This window comes from Mus caroli, chromosome 2 (assembly GCF_900094665.2).
Source record: "Mus caroli chromosome 2, CAROLI_EIJ_v1.1, whole genome shotgun sequence".
NCBI lineage: Eukaryota > Metazoa > Chordata > Mammalia > Rodentia > Muridae > Mus > Mus caroli.
This window is the reverse complement of record NC_034571.1, coordinates 102,352,172-102,370,805: the sequence shown is the minus strand read 5'-3', so window position 1 is coordinate 102,370,805 and position 18,634 is coordinate 102,352,172. Positions and strand designations below refer to the sequence as shown.

Genomic DNA, 18,634 nt, shown 5'->3' with positions numbered 1-18,634 from the left:
CTCTAGCTGCATATGTATCAAAAGATGGCCTAGTCAGCCATCACTGGAAAGAGAGGCCCATTGGACTTGCAAACTTTATATGCCGCAGTACAGGGGAACGCCAGAGCCAAATAGGGGGAGTGGGTGGGTAGGGGAGTGGGGGGTGGGTATGGGGGACTTTTGGGATAGCATTGGAAATGTAAATGAGGAAAATACCTAATAAAAAATAAAAAATAAATAAAAAATAAATTAACAAAAAAGAAATTTTCAAAATGCATATTAAAAGAAGAGACTGACTTTAAAAATGACATCAAATAAAAAATGATTTCCCATTTTATTCGTCATAAGAATGTCAATCATAGGAATGCTCTAAGAACACTGAAATAGCATATGCTGGCAAGCTAAAAAAACACATTGCTTCTTGGTCCTTTGATTTGTTTATTTTTAGAATAAGATTATGTATATTCTTATTATTCAATAACATCTTAAAAACAATTCTCAGCCAATTTTTTTATTATAGAATCTTTTAAATGACTTTTAACATACGCAGACACGCTCTTGATGGGAGAGAATTCGCTGTAGCTAGACTTCTAAAGAACGTATATAATTTTAAGTAGTTTTGAAATGCAAGACGATTGTAGATCTGCTTCTATTTGAAAAATTTAAGTCCATGTGTTTTCAAGAGGGTGGCTGCCTGCATTTTGTACTGGAGCACTTCTAGATTCTAGTGTCCTTTCTCTTCTTTGGCCAGAGCAGCTGATAGCTAATTAATTGTTAATCTTGTGAGAGAAAAGACTTAGTTCAAACTTCTAGTTCTCCAGCTTGCTTCCTACAGAAAGAGCTCTGGACCATCTTTCTTATCTTGAAATAGAGGTGAGCAATAGCTCTGATGATAGTTGGCAATATTTTGTTCAGCAGACAATCATACTAATTGTACTTTGCTTAAACCAACATAAGTATTCGTTTGTAATCTTAAGGCTTATGGCAAATTCAAAGGATATCTAAAGAACTTTACATTCACAAGTTAGACAGTTGATCCATCCATAGTCAACAGTTGGTAGGTGATTCATGATACTATTTGAGTAGGAAAAATGAAGACAGTGAGGCTTCATTTGTATTTGTGATTCATATTGACTACATGTATATGTTTATTTCCTGAGACTAGAATTTTTATGTAACCTTTATTCTGACTCATAAACTAGATGCAAAGGCAGGGTTTTATGTATGCTTGTTGGACAAATAAATGGATGAAATGATGTGTGCAATTATAGTGAAAGTAAAATGAAAATTCAGGGGGAAATTATAAATTCCTAGTGTTAACTAGGAATCAGTTTTAAGGAGCTGGAGAACATCAAAGGGATCAAGAAGTTGGAGGGAAGGTAAGAACAGAAGACAGGAGTAACAACCTCCCAAAATCAGACTGTGGAGACAGTTCAGTTTAGTCTGAGCACAGCACCACACAGGGAGAGCACCTGAATCTGAACCCATCGGGGAAAACAAAGTCAAGATGGTGGCATTCAACTGCAGTTCCTGTGCTGCATTTACAGGTGGAAGCAGGCAGATGCTGGTGATTCTCTGGCTGGTCAGTCCAGCCTAATGGGTGAGCTGCAGACTAATGTGAGACCTTGTTTCAAAACAAACGAAAACCAAACCAACCAACCAAAAACCAAAAAGGTGGATGACACCTGAGTAACTACTGAAGATATTGTTTGCCTCAGTTTACATTCATATAGACACGTACACACGTACACACACAGGCAAACCCTCAAATCTATTGCTTGTTCTTATTTGCTCTGTGAACTTGAGGGATTAATTGTGTCCAACCCACTTTGCCTATTTTTGTGAATGAAAACAATTTCTATGAGCAGCCAATGACATGGCCTCTAAGAATACTGTGAGATTTAAGGTCCAAGTGCACTTATGTTTGCTCCCCTGTCTATCCAGATCCAGGGTAAGTCTGAGAGTAAATGAGCACACTGCACAGTACTCCTGTGTGGCCTTTTGCTACCCTGGGTTTTGTGAAGCAGTATCATCTGTGCTAGGTTGATCACTTCATTTCAGCCTTCCTTCCCACAGGGATGACATGACTTTTAGGAAAAAGAAAACTAATCATCTTTTCCTGCATTGGGACATGTAAAGCATATCTTTCCACGGAAATAAATTTACTGTTGAAATGTCAATTGATACTTTAAGGAATAAGGAAAGTTATATAGTAATACATTGCTTATTAGATTGAACTTAAAAAGTAAAATGATTTACATCTAAATGTTGGAGGGTTTTCCTCAGATAAAGGAATGAGGTGAGAGCTGTACTCAAGCTGTAAGAATACATGGCTTAGGCTGAGCCCATAGTGTTTTTTTCCTCTGTTCTAAATATCCCTAGGCCTAGGCCTGGAGGTTTCTAGCCTCCATGCAATCTAATCTTCCAAGCTGACTTACTCAGTCTGCCTTCTCTGAGCTTCTCAATGAATTGCTCTGCTTGGTTCCAAACTAACTCTGGCAATTTATTCTAATCTTCTCACTTTCTTGTTCTGTGGCTTCAGCTGCCTTTGCTGACCTGCACTGAGCTGCATGAGCTCTGTAAGGAACTCAACCCCACGACTGCACTCATTGTGCAGACTCTGCTGACTCTCTCTGCCTATGCTGTTCTTAAATCGATTGTTTTTCCTGTGCTGTTCTCATGAGAGTTGGGCATATCCTATCTCTGACTCATTCTATCTTTCTCTGATTCATCACTTTGCCTGCCCCTCAATTAGATATCAATTTCAAACAAGGCTACTTCCTTGTACGAACTAATATTACCTTAGAGGTGTGTGCTAAGGGCATATCCTTATTCCAGCCAAAGTGATTAAAGGTGTGTGGCATATCTGCATTCCAGCTGGATTACACAGACCTAGATCTTTGGATGCAATCCCTACGGGAGCAGCGAGTGGCTGGATTAACATTCCTATACAGTTACATTAAGGGCTTATGCCGTTATTTGTTTCTAAAATAAAAGGGAGATTTTTTAAAAAGGAATAAATAAAATATTTATCAAAAAATAATTGTTGCTGTCAAACTTTAGTTTGAACATTTTTTCCCTAAAGCAGTTAGTCAAGGTAGTTTTCTATCACTATATTTTTGTGTGCTTCCTCTGTCTTAAAAAAATATTCTTTATACTAACATTGAACAAGAAATAAAGTATTAGGTTGCTTCATTATAATGTGAAATAAAAAAAAAAGTACAGGCAAATGCACAATCAAATTTTGAGGTCATATCAGCATATCATGGCTGTTGCTCAGAACAATGATTATACATTGTTATCTGACTTTAAATTTGTTTAATTTAAACTAGTATAGACCAGATTTGTTAATGCTGAAGTGTATTTGAAACTGAATTATCAAATAGCATTTCATGAGTAAACTTAGAAGTCTCTCAAGTCCAGCTTAGAAGGAAATAAAGTCTGCTCTAGGACAGATACGAAGAAAACCTAAACATCTCAAGGAGAAAATGTTGCTCAGAGCTGGAGAGACAGACAACTCAGTTAAGACCCCTTGCTGCTCTTGCAGAGGCCCTAGCTTCAGTTCCCAGCACCTACATGGGGAAAATAACGATTGCCTTTAACTCGACTACTAAGTGATCTAATGTGCTCTTCTGGCCTCTCTAGCCACCTGCATGCATGGTACACATGTACACTGACATATACACACAGATATGCAATAACTTTACCTAGCCTTAATCACTAGTGCTAAAAAGGAAGGATGTTCCAATGCCAGTTCACCCAGACTGAGCACTAATTTAATGATGATAATAATGATAAGTAAAACTAATGTTTAGTGAACATTCAAGGTTCTATCTAAAATTATGTTTATAGATAACCTCGTAGATCTTCCCACATGCCCTGTGTGTTATTCCCATTTGCAGACCTCAGGTACCCACAGTGAGATCATGTTGTCATCAGAATTAACCTGGTTGGAGTTAGAGATTAGAAGAGACTTTGAAGAAGTTTAAAAGAACCTCACTGAGTAAAGCCAATTTTACCCAGAATTATTCTGTTTCACAGATTTTAATTAACAGTTTGAAATTTGTAATATTCCTTGAGTTTCAGACTGGTGAAAATTGAACACAGTATTAAAGGATCCCAGGCGAAAGGACACGAGTTGCGTCACAGAGACTTATTAAATGTGATGGAGACTCAGCAGATGAATGCCGGCAAACAGGTGCAAGAGCTCAATTAATTTTTAAACCTATGACTCAGGAGAATAGCAATGCTTTGTATTGACAGCCTCAGTACATTGCTAATTTCATCCACAAGCTTAAAAAAATCACAATACACTTGAGCATATAAATGTATTACATTTTAAAAAGTGTAAGTAGTACGAGTGTATCCTAAAACTAAAAATGTTAATTTCTCTGTGGGACCTAATACATTTATCTAGTAAAAAGATGGCATTTTTTATTACTGAAAATAAATTGCTTTCACATACAAATTGAGTTCCGTTATCATATGTAATATAAACTGCTGCTACTGAGCACATTTTTTTTTTCCTTTAACGTGAAATCCTTTGTGAGTCAGAAAAAAACTGACAGTTCACTAACAGTTTCCAGCTTCTTAAGTGACCTGGAAGGAAATTTGGAACCCATGCAGTGGTGGTATGACGTGGTGGGGGAGTGCTGAGGCCTCGGGATGGCATGATTTAAAGTGGTACATTAGGAAGTAAAAGCTGAGCTACCATTGTTTGCTTTCATGGAAATTCATCTTATTTGGGGTTCCGGGACCATTTGAAAATGTGATGGAGACAGGAATGTATTGCCACATAAACCTGTACACATAAACAATCTTAAGAAGACATGAGATCCAGAACTGACTACCGCTTCCTGTTCATTGCTATCTCTGACTCAGATGGTGAAGATAGCTTCTATCCAGTGGGTTTTCCTCTTTGTCACTCAGAAGTTTCTATAACTGGGATTGAGAAATAAGAATTAAAAGATTGTAAATAAGAATTTCCAATCTAGTATGAGCTCAAACATGTAGGGCCCAGTACTAAGTTGAAATATGTGTTGAAAAAATAAGGCATTTTGGTGCGTATTAAGGATAAGTAGATGAAAACTTCCAGAGGGAAGAAAAGGTATCCTAGTCACTGGAGAGGGTGTGCAGAGGCTGAAGGAGAAAGCCAGGCAAGCCCTATTGTTAAAACCATGTGTTTATGAGAAATGTATAACAACAAATGTTTGGAAAATATCTTACTTCCTCTGTCAAGATTTCTGAAGAAGCTTTAAAGAAATTAAAAGGAACAGGACTTAATTACTCAAACTTTTTGCCAGAAAAAAAATATCTTTTATTACATTTGTATATATACTTCTCCCTACGTTTGCTTAGCTGGAGTCTATTCAGCAAACCTTTTAAAAACATAACTACATCTGTAGACCACAGTCTTCCTAACAGGTGAATTTAATGCATCTTGCTCCTTAATCAAATACATGTAATCTGTACCTACCCAAAAGTCTAGATAATGGCACCAGTCACAACTGTCGCTTTTATAAATGTCCCACTATCATGGAAGCAGATGAAAAGGGAAGACAAATGTGCAGTCTACTAACCCGAGCTAACAATAAGTTATTTTCAATAGAATGAGAAAGACAAAAGGCAAAGGTATTCATTTCCATTCCCGGGTTATAAGACCAGGGTGGTTGTTGCTTTCACCAGATGCACAGTCTTTAAGGCGGACAATGCACATCTCCCCCCAGGGACATGCAGAGAGAAAGCCAAACTCTTGCAAATTGATGCAAAGAGATTTGGCATCCATTAAAACATCTCTCAGTAACAAGCTATTCAGGTTTAGAGTAAAGATTCTATACTTGTTTTCGCCCAGAGAAAGAGAGTGTTACATAAAACACCTGACTTGGAATCAGAGCCTGTGTAAAAGCACTCTGAACTTGGTGCTATCATTTTAGCTTTGGTTCTTCCTAATCCGGAAAAAAGAGATAAAGAGATTTGCTGAACAGACCATCTTAAAACTCTGCCTTGTTTTGAGCACATTCAAGCCCAAAATCATCCTAAGGACACTGAATTATATCTAAACAGAAATGATTAAGTTTAACAACAGCAGCAAATAGTGCTGATATGAATATCCTTTGGTAAATGTCCAATAAACGGCTCAGAAATGTAATTTCCTTCTGGAGTGGTTACATACACAATGTATTATCCAAAAGACAAATAACTGGTATTTTAAAGAGTTTCATCCACACACAGTACCTACAAATTGTAGAAGCAGTTGTTGACCCTTTAGTTTTTTGGTTTTGCTTTTGTTTTTGTTTTGTTAGTTTAATTGCATATAAAGATGTCTGATTACTACCTTTTATAACTTGGATAGGGATTTAATGACATAATTAAAGTACATAAGCATAATTAGCAGAAAGTTTGCTTTCAGGATCCCCCCAAGAGTGCTACCTGTAAGATAAATTATATGGAGTTATTGGCATTGGAAATAAAAGTAACTGGAGAGATAGATAGTTTAGTGGATTAAGTGCCTGCCATGCAAACCAAGGAGTTTGGATCCCCAGCATCCACACAGAGTCAGGTGTGTGTGACCTAGAGGCAGAGACAGAGAATCTAGGCCAAGATGCTGAGCTAAATTAGCCTGAATTGTTAAGCTTCATTTTTATGAAGAGATCTTGCCTTAATTTATAAAGTGGAAAGCAATAATAATAATATCAATTATTATTAATAATAATAAATAATAATAATTTATAAAGAGGAAAATACTTAATATTTAATTAAGTCCAGCTCCTCCACTTAATGCTCCTGTCTCTGTCTCTGTGTGTGTGTCTGTGTCTGTTTGTCTGTCTGTCTGTCTCTCACATGCACATGCACACACACGGGCTCAGACAATATTTGAGAAACACTGACTAAAGAACTTTAAATAGTTAGATTTAAGACTTCACCATGGACATTGTGGGTTTGCAGAGGGGCAGTAAGACATGCTGCATTTTCTATACTTACTTGACATAAACATTCTATTGCTTGGTTGGGATTTTAGGGTGTTATGTTTCACTAAGCCAGTTTCCTGGAATCATCAGGTTAGAAAATGAAGAAAATGTATTGTAGACAGTCAGGTGTCTTCTTTCTCTTTTTCCTCCTATGTTACTGTGCACTGTATCTTTGATAGGAGTTTCCATAACATCTGCTTGTCATTCTTATTAAAGGTTTTAATAAGAAATTGTTATTTTAAGAATTTATTCAGGACAGTGGTTACATACCTTCAAGTGTTTTTATCCTCAGTATTTATAGACTATTAAAGGTGCTAAGTATTGGTTAAATGAGGGAGTGGTGTATTGTTAAGAATAGGCATCTTTTGGCTTTTATAGACTACTTCATGTGACATTATGGACTGTAATTATTTTAGTCTAGAGATTTTCTACTGGTCGGTAACTTTAGATGCACTTCAGCTAATAGGCAAACCAAATACATGAGCCAGCAGAGCAAGACCATGAAAACAAAGGAGTGGATTAAAGTGACTCACAATATATTTTATTGTTGTGGGGCTATGCTTAAGAAAGAAGATACCTGTGTAGAAAGACATCCTATGAAAGCTAGAACAAAAAAGAAAAAAAGAAGAAGAATCCAACAGAAGAATAAAACTAAGAAAAACCAAAACAAAATTTTGTACCCTTAAAATGACAGGATGCAAGTTGTATAAATTGTATTGCAAGAGAAATCTAGAAGTTTGATTATGGAAAATAATCTCCTGACCAGATGGGTGAAACATGACCTGGATGGTTTATGTTAATGAAGCTCAAGTACTTATTCATAACATCAGTTATTAAATAGTCAACATCAAATGAAAAATAATAATTCTAAAACCTCATCCTTTTAATATATAAACACTACTTTGTAAATTTGGCACTGCACCATTAATTTGTGCATTAAAAACATTTTGCACTTTTTTTTGTATTCTGACCCATTTTCCTATTAGTCCAGAATAAATGTTTGGCAAATCCCTAATGTTTAGCATACCTTTTCCCTACCTACTCAGTTTTACAGCTTAGACAAGGAGAGGAGTATATGTGTGAATGATATCCACCTGGGACAGTTTGAGGGCAGGGGATATACACTAAATACTCTTGAGTCCTTTGAATATTTTGTTTGTTTTTACAGTAATCCCATGTTTCAGAATTATAAATATGTCATCTTACAACTAGAAGACAAACTCAGAAATTAAGCGTGTTACTTCATGCCTACAACCACAAAGACTTTTTAAGGTCCAGCACTTTGTCTGTTATCTAGTGCAGTCTTGATAGAAGCATAATCGTTCTGTGCTTTTCCTTAGCGATGATTAAGATGTGTTTGTGTAAATGATGTACTTGCAGATGCTTGAACATGCCTTAGATGACAACAGCTATTAAATTATAGTGACACCATGTAAAATGTGAGCAGAAATACTATATTCTCTAGATTGATGAGTTTAATATTATGACAATGTTAATTATTATTCAAATTCTAGAAATTTACTGCAGTTCTAATTATACTACCACCCTTTTTACATGCTTCATTAAGTATTTATTTAATTTGGAATGATAAATTCTAGATAAATATACAACACAACTTTGAAAAGGAGGTCAATTATGGACTGGAATGGTTAACAGGAGGTTACCCCAAATGACAAAACCTATTATAAGGCAGCAGTGGCCAGTATTAAGATTCTCTTGTATTGGTAGAAAAATAGAGAAGTACATTAGCAAAAGAGAATTGAAAATGTTGAACACTTTGATCTGAATCTTGAAATGTGATATATCATCAGAATAGTGTTGTAAATCAATAAAAAAATGTGTGTTAGTTCTCATAGTTTAATAAAAGTTATTTTTCCTGTGAATCAAATTCTTAAGCATATAAACAAAACCAGAAATATCCCCAAAATAAAACTGATAATGTTGGAGAGCCATAGGCTTTCTTCATTGAAATATACCTTTAATTAATTAATTAATTAATGGGGGCAGAAGGTGTGAGGAAATGTCTCTGTTGATGAGAGTGCATGTGTTGCAAACATGAGATCCTGAATGGGACTCCCAGCACCCATGTACAGTCAGGCCTGACTAAGAGCCCAGAACTGTGGAGTGGAGACAGTCTTGTTGTGGATGTGCTCTGGCAGCCACTCTAGCCCAGAAGTGTGCTTCTGGTTCCAAGACATTGTCTGGAGGCTTATAAGGAAGAGAGCAAAAAATGAAGACATCCTGTGACCTCCTTTGGCCTCCTCATGTGCATGCACAGGCACCACATACCTGCATACACATATACAAATACACTAATTTGTCATATACAGAATTTTTTTCTTGGTTGAGGTTCAGTCCTCACACCACAAAATCCTTAATTTCTGTATAGCAGAAAATCTACAAAATTGAGGTCAGTCTGAAAAAATAATTTAAATAGGAGAGACCAAGGGTTGATATTATTATTTTATAAATGAGCCTTCCAAATCAATAAAGAAAAAAAGCAGTATCACATTAGGAACATGAGCATAAGATTCATTCAGGCAATTTACAGCCGGAATCAAATGGCTATTAAATTTGAAAAGATGCCCAGTCCTACTAATTGCCAAAGAATGCAAATTAAAACACCAGAGCACTATCATTTGCCTTCTATTAGACTAGTGAGGGCTGAAGAGTGATCATTCCTAGTACCGACAAGGATGTGGGGAGATTGCATCTAGAATATACCATTGATGGAAGTAAATTGGTGCAATCTACTTAGAGGGTATGTTTAGAAGTATTGATCCTAATGTAAATGGGCATAAATATCCTTTGACCTAAACAATTCCAATTGTATGTATGGACATACAGTTATCTCATACAGGGCTAAACACTTTGCTCAGACTCTGACTGATATACTTTGTAGAGCTTTTGTGTCATATAGAAACATAAACTGTCCAATATATATGTCTATTACAGACCCTTTGTGAAAACTAAATAGAAAATATCTTACATGTTACTATTATGGCAGCAATATGAATTGTTCCAGTCTAAATGCACCTATATCTTATTTATGATTGTATTTTGAGCTATCTTATATGTGTATGTCAATATAAATACTTGATAAATTAATGAACAAAATTAATTATAAGACATCTATAGAGCTGAAGTTATTTTTCAAAGTAAGGTATATAAGCAAAGCATATGACAGACCATTTTGCAGCTCATTCATGTAGGTGTGAATATATATGCAACCAGACACAGGAAGCATGCCTTTTGGTTGATTCTTAAAATAATAATATTAACAGTTTACTTCATGTACAACAGCATTTCCTTTAGTTTTTTAATTTTCTTTTAAACGATGGCTATGTTTATGTAGTTTAAATTGTTTAAGATTTTAATAACTTTTAAATGTAACTTTCCAATTTTATTTTTATTTTGCAAAAGAAAATATATAAACATTATGCTCAACTTGCATGTTGGCAATGTATTTTATACTAAAGGTTTGCAAGTTTGCATTTTCTAAAGTGAAAATTATCTGCAAGTGCTCCCTTAGATGTGCAAATGCCTGATGAGTTAAGGCCAGCCCAGTCATTATCCCATATAATTAAATCCATGCAATCATATTTGTTGAGACAATGAAATTGCTAGCAAATTTGAGGGCTCAGTTGCCCCATTAACATCATAATTCAGTACCCACAATCACATCTGACACGGTGGTCTGGACCTCTATCATGATTTGGTTTGTAATGGTTGTCATGTTTTCAGTAGCTAATGACGTTTTTGCTTTTCCTGTACTCACTCATTCATATGAAAGTCATGTCCTTTACAAGGCCCTGAAAGATGGTAAGAGAACTCTGCACTAATAGTCCTGGAGTTTTATTCACTCATTTTCTGTTCATTTCATGTCCATTATGTATTCATTACCTAGTCAATATACATTTATTTAGTAAATACTTGGCTGCATGCCAAACATCTCTGGCATGAACTCACAGGCACTGTGGCAACACACACAGGACCTGCTCAGGTTCAAGCCAGACGGGGTCTCAGCACTGAGAGGGGGAAGTGCACATGGAATCCACGGGAATGCATTTGTAATTGATACCACTGGCAAGGAGCAAATCAGTTTTCTTGAATGGAGTGCCACTGGCTCTATCAATCAGGCACACTCCAGGGCACGCCGTGCACAGGAATCATTAATCAACGTAAAATGAACTCTGTCTTTTTGTGGACTTTTTGTTTCATTTTGTTTGAGCAATTTTGTCCTATTTGGTTTTATTTTTGTAAAATTTTGTATAATTGGTTTAGAGGGAGAAAGGGGGAGGGCAGAGAGAGAGGGAGAGGGAACAAGAGCATGAAGTTGGTGAGTAGGAAACTGAAAGGGTCTGGGAGTAGTTGAGGGAAAGGAAAATCAAAATCAAAATTTATTGTATGGAAAAATTGTTTTAAAAACTAGCATTTTCCCTCAGCCTAAAAGAAATCAAAAGCTCCTGTAAAGTACTGGCATCCGGATAATGAACCCCTGGAGCTGACTTACTAGGTCAGGAGTAGAGCCAACCATCTCCATGTTGTCAGAAATACTATAACTAGCCAGTGGGTGCCAAAGGGTAAGAACCACAGGCTTATCTGTCACATGCTAGGGCTGGAGCAGAAAGCAGGAAGCATCTCTTTTTGTCAAGATCATCAGAGATGAATTAATGAGTTCGGTAAATAAGGGGTAATTGTGAAAAGTTTGTTGCAATGAGTTCTACCTGGCTTAAGCATGCCTTTTCCCACATAGAACTAATATACATTGCCCTATGGCAGCCAAGTGTGTTAATGGAATTTAAAACACAAAAAAGGAGAATTTTTCTCCCTTTACAAAACCAAATCACTCAATTTGTGGTTGAGACCATATTTTCTGTCTTAGCTACTCTAGTGCATAATTGAATGAATTAGGTATACTAGCCTCTTATGATTAAACTCCGGAAATGGAAAAGCAGACAGACAAGTTCTATTTGTGATGAAAAGCCCCTGAGAGGTTAAGTTGGGGTGAAGGCTGCAGACCTGAGCTCCTCAAAGACAGGGAGCATGTCTCACTTTCCTTAACATTTTCTTCTGTATGGCCTAATCCAGCAAGAAGCCACCAAATATGGTAGGATGTTGGATCTTGGTTGCCTAGTGATTTGGAAGTAGGTGATTCTGGCTAACCTTTGATGATCACAAGAACTCTGCCCTAGCCTCTGACAATGACTGCATGAAGAAACCCATTGGAGGGTTTTCATATGTGCTTACTGCTCATCTTAATAATTTTTAATTTTTTAAAGGAAGCCTTAAAGAATCCTTCGTGTCACTTAGGCAGGCATTTTCTTTTCTTTTTGGGGTTTTTTTTTTTTTTGATTATTGCTAGGTAATGCTTTGTTCATACTGCTTTGAACGCTGTTCTTTTATGCTTACCTTTGTGTGTTTGTGTGTGTGTGTGTGTGTGTGTGTGTGTGCTTATGTGTAGAATCTAGAGATCTATGCTGGTGCCCCTGTCAGTTGTTCTTGCTTTTGGAGATGGTGTCTCAGTGAAGCTGAAGCACATCAGTTTGGCTAAGTTGTCTGGCCAGTGAACCACTGGGATCCAACTATCTCTAGGCCCAAATTGCTGGGGCAATGGACATGCCCCACTATGCTGGGCTCTTACTGGACATTAGGTATCTGAACAAGTCTCATGTTTACACATCAGGCACTCCAAAGATTGAGCCAGCTTCCCAATTCCCCTTTATTATTCTCTTTTAATTTTATTTTATATAATCCAAATTATCTAACTTTCTTTTCTCCTATAAGCTACAAAAACAAAACACAAATGCTAATAAAAAGAAGTCATGGAAATTACTATATCAAAAATAGAGGAAGATGTGTTACAGACACTCAGAGAAATAGCAAAGTACTTCACAAAACCCACTGCTGTCCCTGTTCTCTAAATATAAGGCAGGAGAGTTACTGACCCACATCTAAAAATCCTCTGTAGGAAATCCACTGAACGTAGTCCACATCAGAATTCCACAAACAGTAGTCACAATGCCCCAGAATGAAACCGTAATAGATTAATAATGACTTGTTATCATTAAGACTGAAAGATAATTGACAGATTTTTGTGTTCATTTTCTGTGACTGTGTGGCATTGCAAAGGTCAAATTGGACCTTATTAAAGAAAAGGGCATCTGATTACAAGTGTGTTGAATTGTCAGCTACAGGTTTTCAAGTGCTATAGATATAGCTAGTGTGAATTTGTTATATATAACAGTAAAAAAATTTTCCTTTGTGTTACTACTTTGAAATAAAATTATATTTCTTCAGATTAAAAGAATTGGTCAAGATCCTCATAGTTTTACAGCTAGCTGACTCTCAGAATTATAAACTGTTTATTCCGAGGCCATAGGAAGGTGCCATGGGTCTGGGAAACCTAAATGCCTTTTATACTTTGTAACCCAATAAAATTGTTTATATTAGAATTTCAATGATCACTACAGACACCACTTGGTTATTCTTATTATTTTGTTATAAAACATTTTTTATTATTCTCAAAAATATTTATTGACAGTACCCTGTAAAAATACATTATGCTCTCTACTTTTCTCTATTTTGTGAACTCATTTAACATCAAGCCAGTTGTGGATAATTAAGTACTGTGCTTAACACTATATCCTGAAATGAATATGTTTCAAATGAAAATTCTGTTTTAAGATATCAAGTTAAGTGATTACCATGTATAACCATGGTTTTAAGTTCTGCAAAAATTTAAATGTAATGATAAGAAAGCATATATAAATCAATTAAAAGCACTCTGCAATATTTGTTAATTCATTAACTATACAAATGTTTTTGTTATTTTATATAAAAATACATGTTCTTTAAACTGTATTTTACATGGAATTTCTCTTTTCAACATTAGTGTTGAATTCTGTAAACGTTGAAACAGCTCAGAACCCTGTCTTACTCAAGCTTCCTCCTAATCTAAGCCTCAAATATCGACTTGCTGTGTTTTGTTTAGATCCTTAGAAGTCTTTTAAAATAAAATAAAAGGGACCAGTTAGCAGATTGAAAGAAATTGACCTGGCTTTTCTGTTTTGATGGTAGCATGGTGGCATCTTGTTTCCGAGAAACACATCAGGTTAGAGTGTAACTATCTGGAGTCTGACCTCCTCTAGCGTGGAGTTTATATCAGGACAGAGTGCACTCATCACCACAATTGCTCATTTAGACCCTCAGGTTCTTCATGCTGCTGTGTGTTGTTTCTTTCTATGATTCAGTTAACAGAGAAAAGTAATACACAATACTGCCTATTCCCATACTGTGTAACTACTATGACTTATGAGCTAAGCATACATATCTTTATATGGTTTCTTTTTTGCAAGAAGCATATTAAAGATATTAAAAATATTAGGATTCCAGTTATCCTCTAGATATTCATTCATAAGAAGCAGAATGAATATGTAATTTTTATGGAATATTCACTAATGGCCCGTTCAACAAGTAAAGTTCTTGTATAATGTCATTGAAATTCCTACGATCTATTAACATCATATTTGCCAGAGTAAGCCTAAATAAAAGTCAGCATTTTTGCTCAGCCCAGTCCTGGAACTGTACAGAGCAAGTTTGGTCTCATGTGCTTGTTGCAGAAGAGTACAGAGACAGTATTTTCTATCATTCTGCACTTTGCTTCCTTTGTGTGTACTAGATTCAAATCTCATTAGATCTGTGATTTAATATTTATCCCTTACTGTAGATTTTCAGTATCTTTTGAAGCAAAAGTTTTAATTTTTAGACTCTGGGTTTATCACACTTTTCCTTTTGTCATTTGTGATTTGTGTGGGGGTTTTTGTTTGTTTGTTTGGTTTGGTTTGGTTTTATTATTGTTGTTGTTGTTTTGGGGTTTCTGGTTTGGTTTGGTTTGGTTTGGTTTGGTTTGGTTTGGTTTGGTTTGGTTTGGTTTAGTTTGGTTTGGTTTGGTTTGGTTTTTCAATACAGGGTTTGTCTGTATAGCCCTGGCTGTCCTGGAACTCACTTTGTAGATTTGTGTGTTTTAAGCGATATTTTTATTCTTTGTGGATTTCATGATCATTTACTCTGACTTCTCATTGTTAGTTTGTTTTGTTTGGTTCTTTAAAACTTTTTGTTGATTCTTTGTGAGTTTCACATCCTGCACCCCAGTCCTACTCATCTATCTGGTCCCTTTGTATCTGCCCTTGTCACCCCCTCAAAATAAAATAAAAATAAACAAAGACTTTAAAATCTTTCCCTGTGGAAACTGGAGTATGTAACAATATGTCCCACTGTATAACTTTTTGTCCATACAACTTTTTTTGCAATGTTTATTGCTGTGTCTGGTCCAAGGCTTCTGGCTTCTGCTACACACCATCAATACTGGATTCTCACCAGGACTCCTCTCAATTATAGTGCTGTTGCCCTGTGTCATGGAGATCCTAGAGCTTTGGAACTGCAGAAGAAGCCCTTTCACATACTCCAGCAGTTTATAGATAACGTAGATTTTTGTGGTGGGCCTACTCAAAAGCCTGGGATCTGGGCATAGTAGTAAGTAGCTTAGTTGGTCAACCCACCAAATCTTCCATCCACACCATCAGGGCAAGCTCTCCAGCACTGCCCTGGCTAGCTCACCCAAAGCGAAGGGTTAGTTCTCCTGCATTCATGCCCTCATTCTTGGGGATAACTGGTTCACTGGTGGTGCTGCCACTGGGGCCTGCTCTCCTGTGCTACCCAGTTGAGGCCCGGGGCCTGCTCTCCAAATACTGTAGCCAGTGAGAGGCTTGGCCAACTCTCCCATTATCATGACCCCCAGGGCCAACTATCCCAACCACTGAAGGTGGTGAGGAGCCAGGTGGGTAGGACATCATGCCTACATCCATGCCACCTCACAACAGACACATGGCAGAGCCAGCTCTCTTGCACACACACCCTCGGTGCCAGCTCATCCGCATCCCTGTTACCAGGGTCAGCTCTACTGTGCTGCCCAGGTGGGGTACAGGGCCAGCTCTCCCAACTGCTGCAGATGGTGAGGGGCAAGACGGTAGTTACTGCCCATTCCTTTCCCCAAAAGACAGAACATTCTCTTTTCTCCCTACAAAGTCGTTTCTATTGCCCAACAAGTCTTAGGAATGAGATCTATGGTCTTAGAATGAGATCCATCCTACTAGGGAATACATCATTAAAGAAAACTGAAGTACCCTCTGCCAGCAGCCATCAAATGTCAACAGCTTCTTAGCACGATGTGGGACTTGGTGCTCACCTGCCCTCCTCCGTGCTGGCATTTTCTTTGACTTGAGCCTACACAGTCTTATGTGTGTTGTTACATTCACTGTGAGTTCATATACATAACTGCCCTGCTGTGTGTGAGAAAACACTGTTTCCTTAAAGTCATCCCCCACCTCCATTGCTACCACTAGCTCTTTGTAACTTTCTACCCCCTCTTCAGGAAGATCCTTGTGCCTCGAGAAGAGGATACATATGTCTTATTTAGGCCTGAGCACTCCCCAGTCTCATATTCCTTGAACATTGACCCACTGAGAATCTGTTATTTTCCTGTTACTTTTGCTTTGTTACTGTCCTGAGCATGTTCAGTTATGATGCAGCTAGATGTGGCTTCCTTTATTAATGGCAGCACATGGTATTTCTTATTTCTGTAAGTTAATGGGTTTTGAAGCATTGTGAAATTTTATATGAATGTCTTCAAAATGTCTATTCTTTCTATTTTCCTCTCTTTGTTCGATTACCGTTGTTGTTGAGTTATTATGACATTTGGTTTTGAACCATAAAGAAAACTTCAAAGAAAAGGAAGTGTGAATGAAATGTCACAATTTCTCAGAAAATTTAGTTCTTAAATATCCATAAATAAGTCATGTTCCAGAACATTTACATAGCAAATGTTAATGTTACCTTTCTTCTTTCTTTATTCTTACAAAATCTCTCTAGGTGCCTTTCCTCCCTCTGCTGTCTATGCAAGAAAAGACTTGCTACAAAGATCCACCCACATCGCTACCAAGACTTTCCAAGCCCTTCGCATCTTTGTGAACAATGAGCTCAATGAGCTCTATACAGGACTGAGGACAGCACAGAAGTTTCTGAAAACTGGTGGTCGACTGGTCGCCCTCTCCTTCCATTCCTTAGAAGATCGTATTGTCAAACACTTTTTGCTTGGGATAAGCATGACAGAAAGATTTAACCTGAGCATTAGACAGAAGGTGAAGCAAACTTCCCAGCTGGATTCAGATCATGAGATTGAGGAGAGAAACTCTGTAAGAGCTCCTCTGAAGTGGGAGCTGATACACAAGAAGGTACTTACTCCAGAAGATCAAGATGTCCGAGATAACCCCAGAGGGCGCTCAGCCAAGCTCAGAGCAGCCATCAAATTATAAGGATCTTATTATTTGATCCACAAGTTTTTACTCAATATTTCTATTTTTTTTTCTAACTTAAAACTGTGTTTCTGAATGTAATGTAAAGTATGGGGCATTCTGGACATTAATGTTATTTAGCTTTTTTTTTTCCCTCTGAATAAAATGTGGGAAGTTTTAACATGACATAAAAAACTTTAACTCCGGGAGCTGAGTCTTAAGAATGGAAAACAATGTTGATGTTGATCTCTGCATTTTATTTTAATTATAAAATGTAATTTTTTCTTTCATGAGAAAATGGAAGAACTATGATATTGTATTAATCTGAATTTGTAAACTCAAGCTGCTGAAGAAAATAATAACCATATCTGTATGCCCTAAATTCGAAATTGATATATTCACATTTGCAGTGAACTTTCAATGGCTTATATAATTCATCATGGTCATGGAATAAATTATAATTTCCCCTAACATAACTTTATCAAATGTAAGCTTTTTACAAATTTTAAATTCTCAACATTATTTAAAATATACCATACTGGTAGTCTTCACTAATGAGTTCCTAGTTCATTTGAAGGCATTTTTCAATATGATCCATATTTCATACATTGAAAAGGAGGCATGTCGAACTGCTCTAACAACCCTCATAGAAAATCTGAGGTCCAGAACTTCTATTTGCTGTGTGTTGTATCAATACTCTTAGTAAACAATGTAATCACTTGTTTCATCTTGCGTTTTTTGTTTCCTTAAATAATTTTAAATCTTGTGCAAAGTGGTAAGTTTCACTATGGCATTTTCATGAAAATAAAGCATGATATTAGTTCTTTTTATTTATTTATTTATTATTTTATTATTGGCTATTTATTTCATTTACATTTCAAATGCTATCCCAAAAGTCCCCACACCCTCCCACACCCACTCCCCTACCCACCCACTCCCACCTCTTGGCCCTGGCATTCCCCTGTACTGGGGCATATAAAGTCTGCACGAGCAATGGGCCTCTCTCTCCACTGATGGCCGACTAGGCCATCTTCTGCTACATATGCAGCTAGAGACACAAGCTCTGGGGGGGACTGGTTAGTTCACATTGTTGTTCCACCTATAGGGTTGCAGATCCACCAGGCTCCCTGGGTACTTCCTCCAGCTCCTACATAGGGGGCCTAGAGATCCATCCAATAGCTGACTGTGAGCATCCACTTCTGTGTTCGCTAGGCCCTGGCATAGTCTCACGGAGACAGCTATATCAGGGTTCTTTCAGCAAAATCTTGCTAGTGTATGCAATGGTGTCAGCATTTGGAGGCTGATTATGGGATGGATCCCTGGGTATGGCAGCCT

The 18,634-nt window shown here is 37.0% G+C and overlaps 1 protein-coding gene across 5 annotated transcripts in view; it reads left to right on the top strand.

Moving 5' to 3' along the window:
- Mettl15 (methyltransferase like 15) overlaps positions 1 to 18,099 on the top strand; it is a 178,256-nt gene extending 160,157 nt beyond the window's left edge. For 4 of the 5 annotated variants that reach the window (XM_029473757.1, XM_029473755.1, XM_029473761.1 and 1 more), the window contains exon 6: positions 16,878 to 18,099. In XM_029473757.1, the coding sequence (XP_029329617.1) occupies positions 16,878 to 17,320 (443 nt within the window). In that variant the 3' untranslated portion in view covers positions 17,321 to 18,099. The remainder of the gene's footprint in view (positions 1 to 16,877) is intronic. The other variant, XM_021156160.2, reaches the window with a different exon arrangement.
- Positions 18,100 to 18,634: the final 535 nt, after the last annotated feature.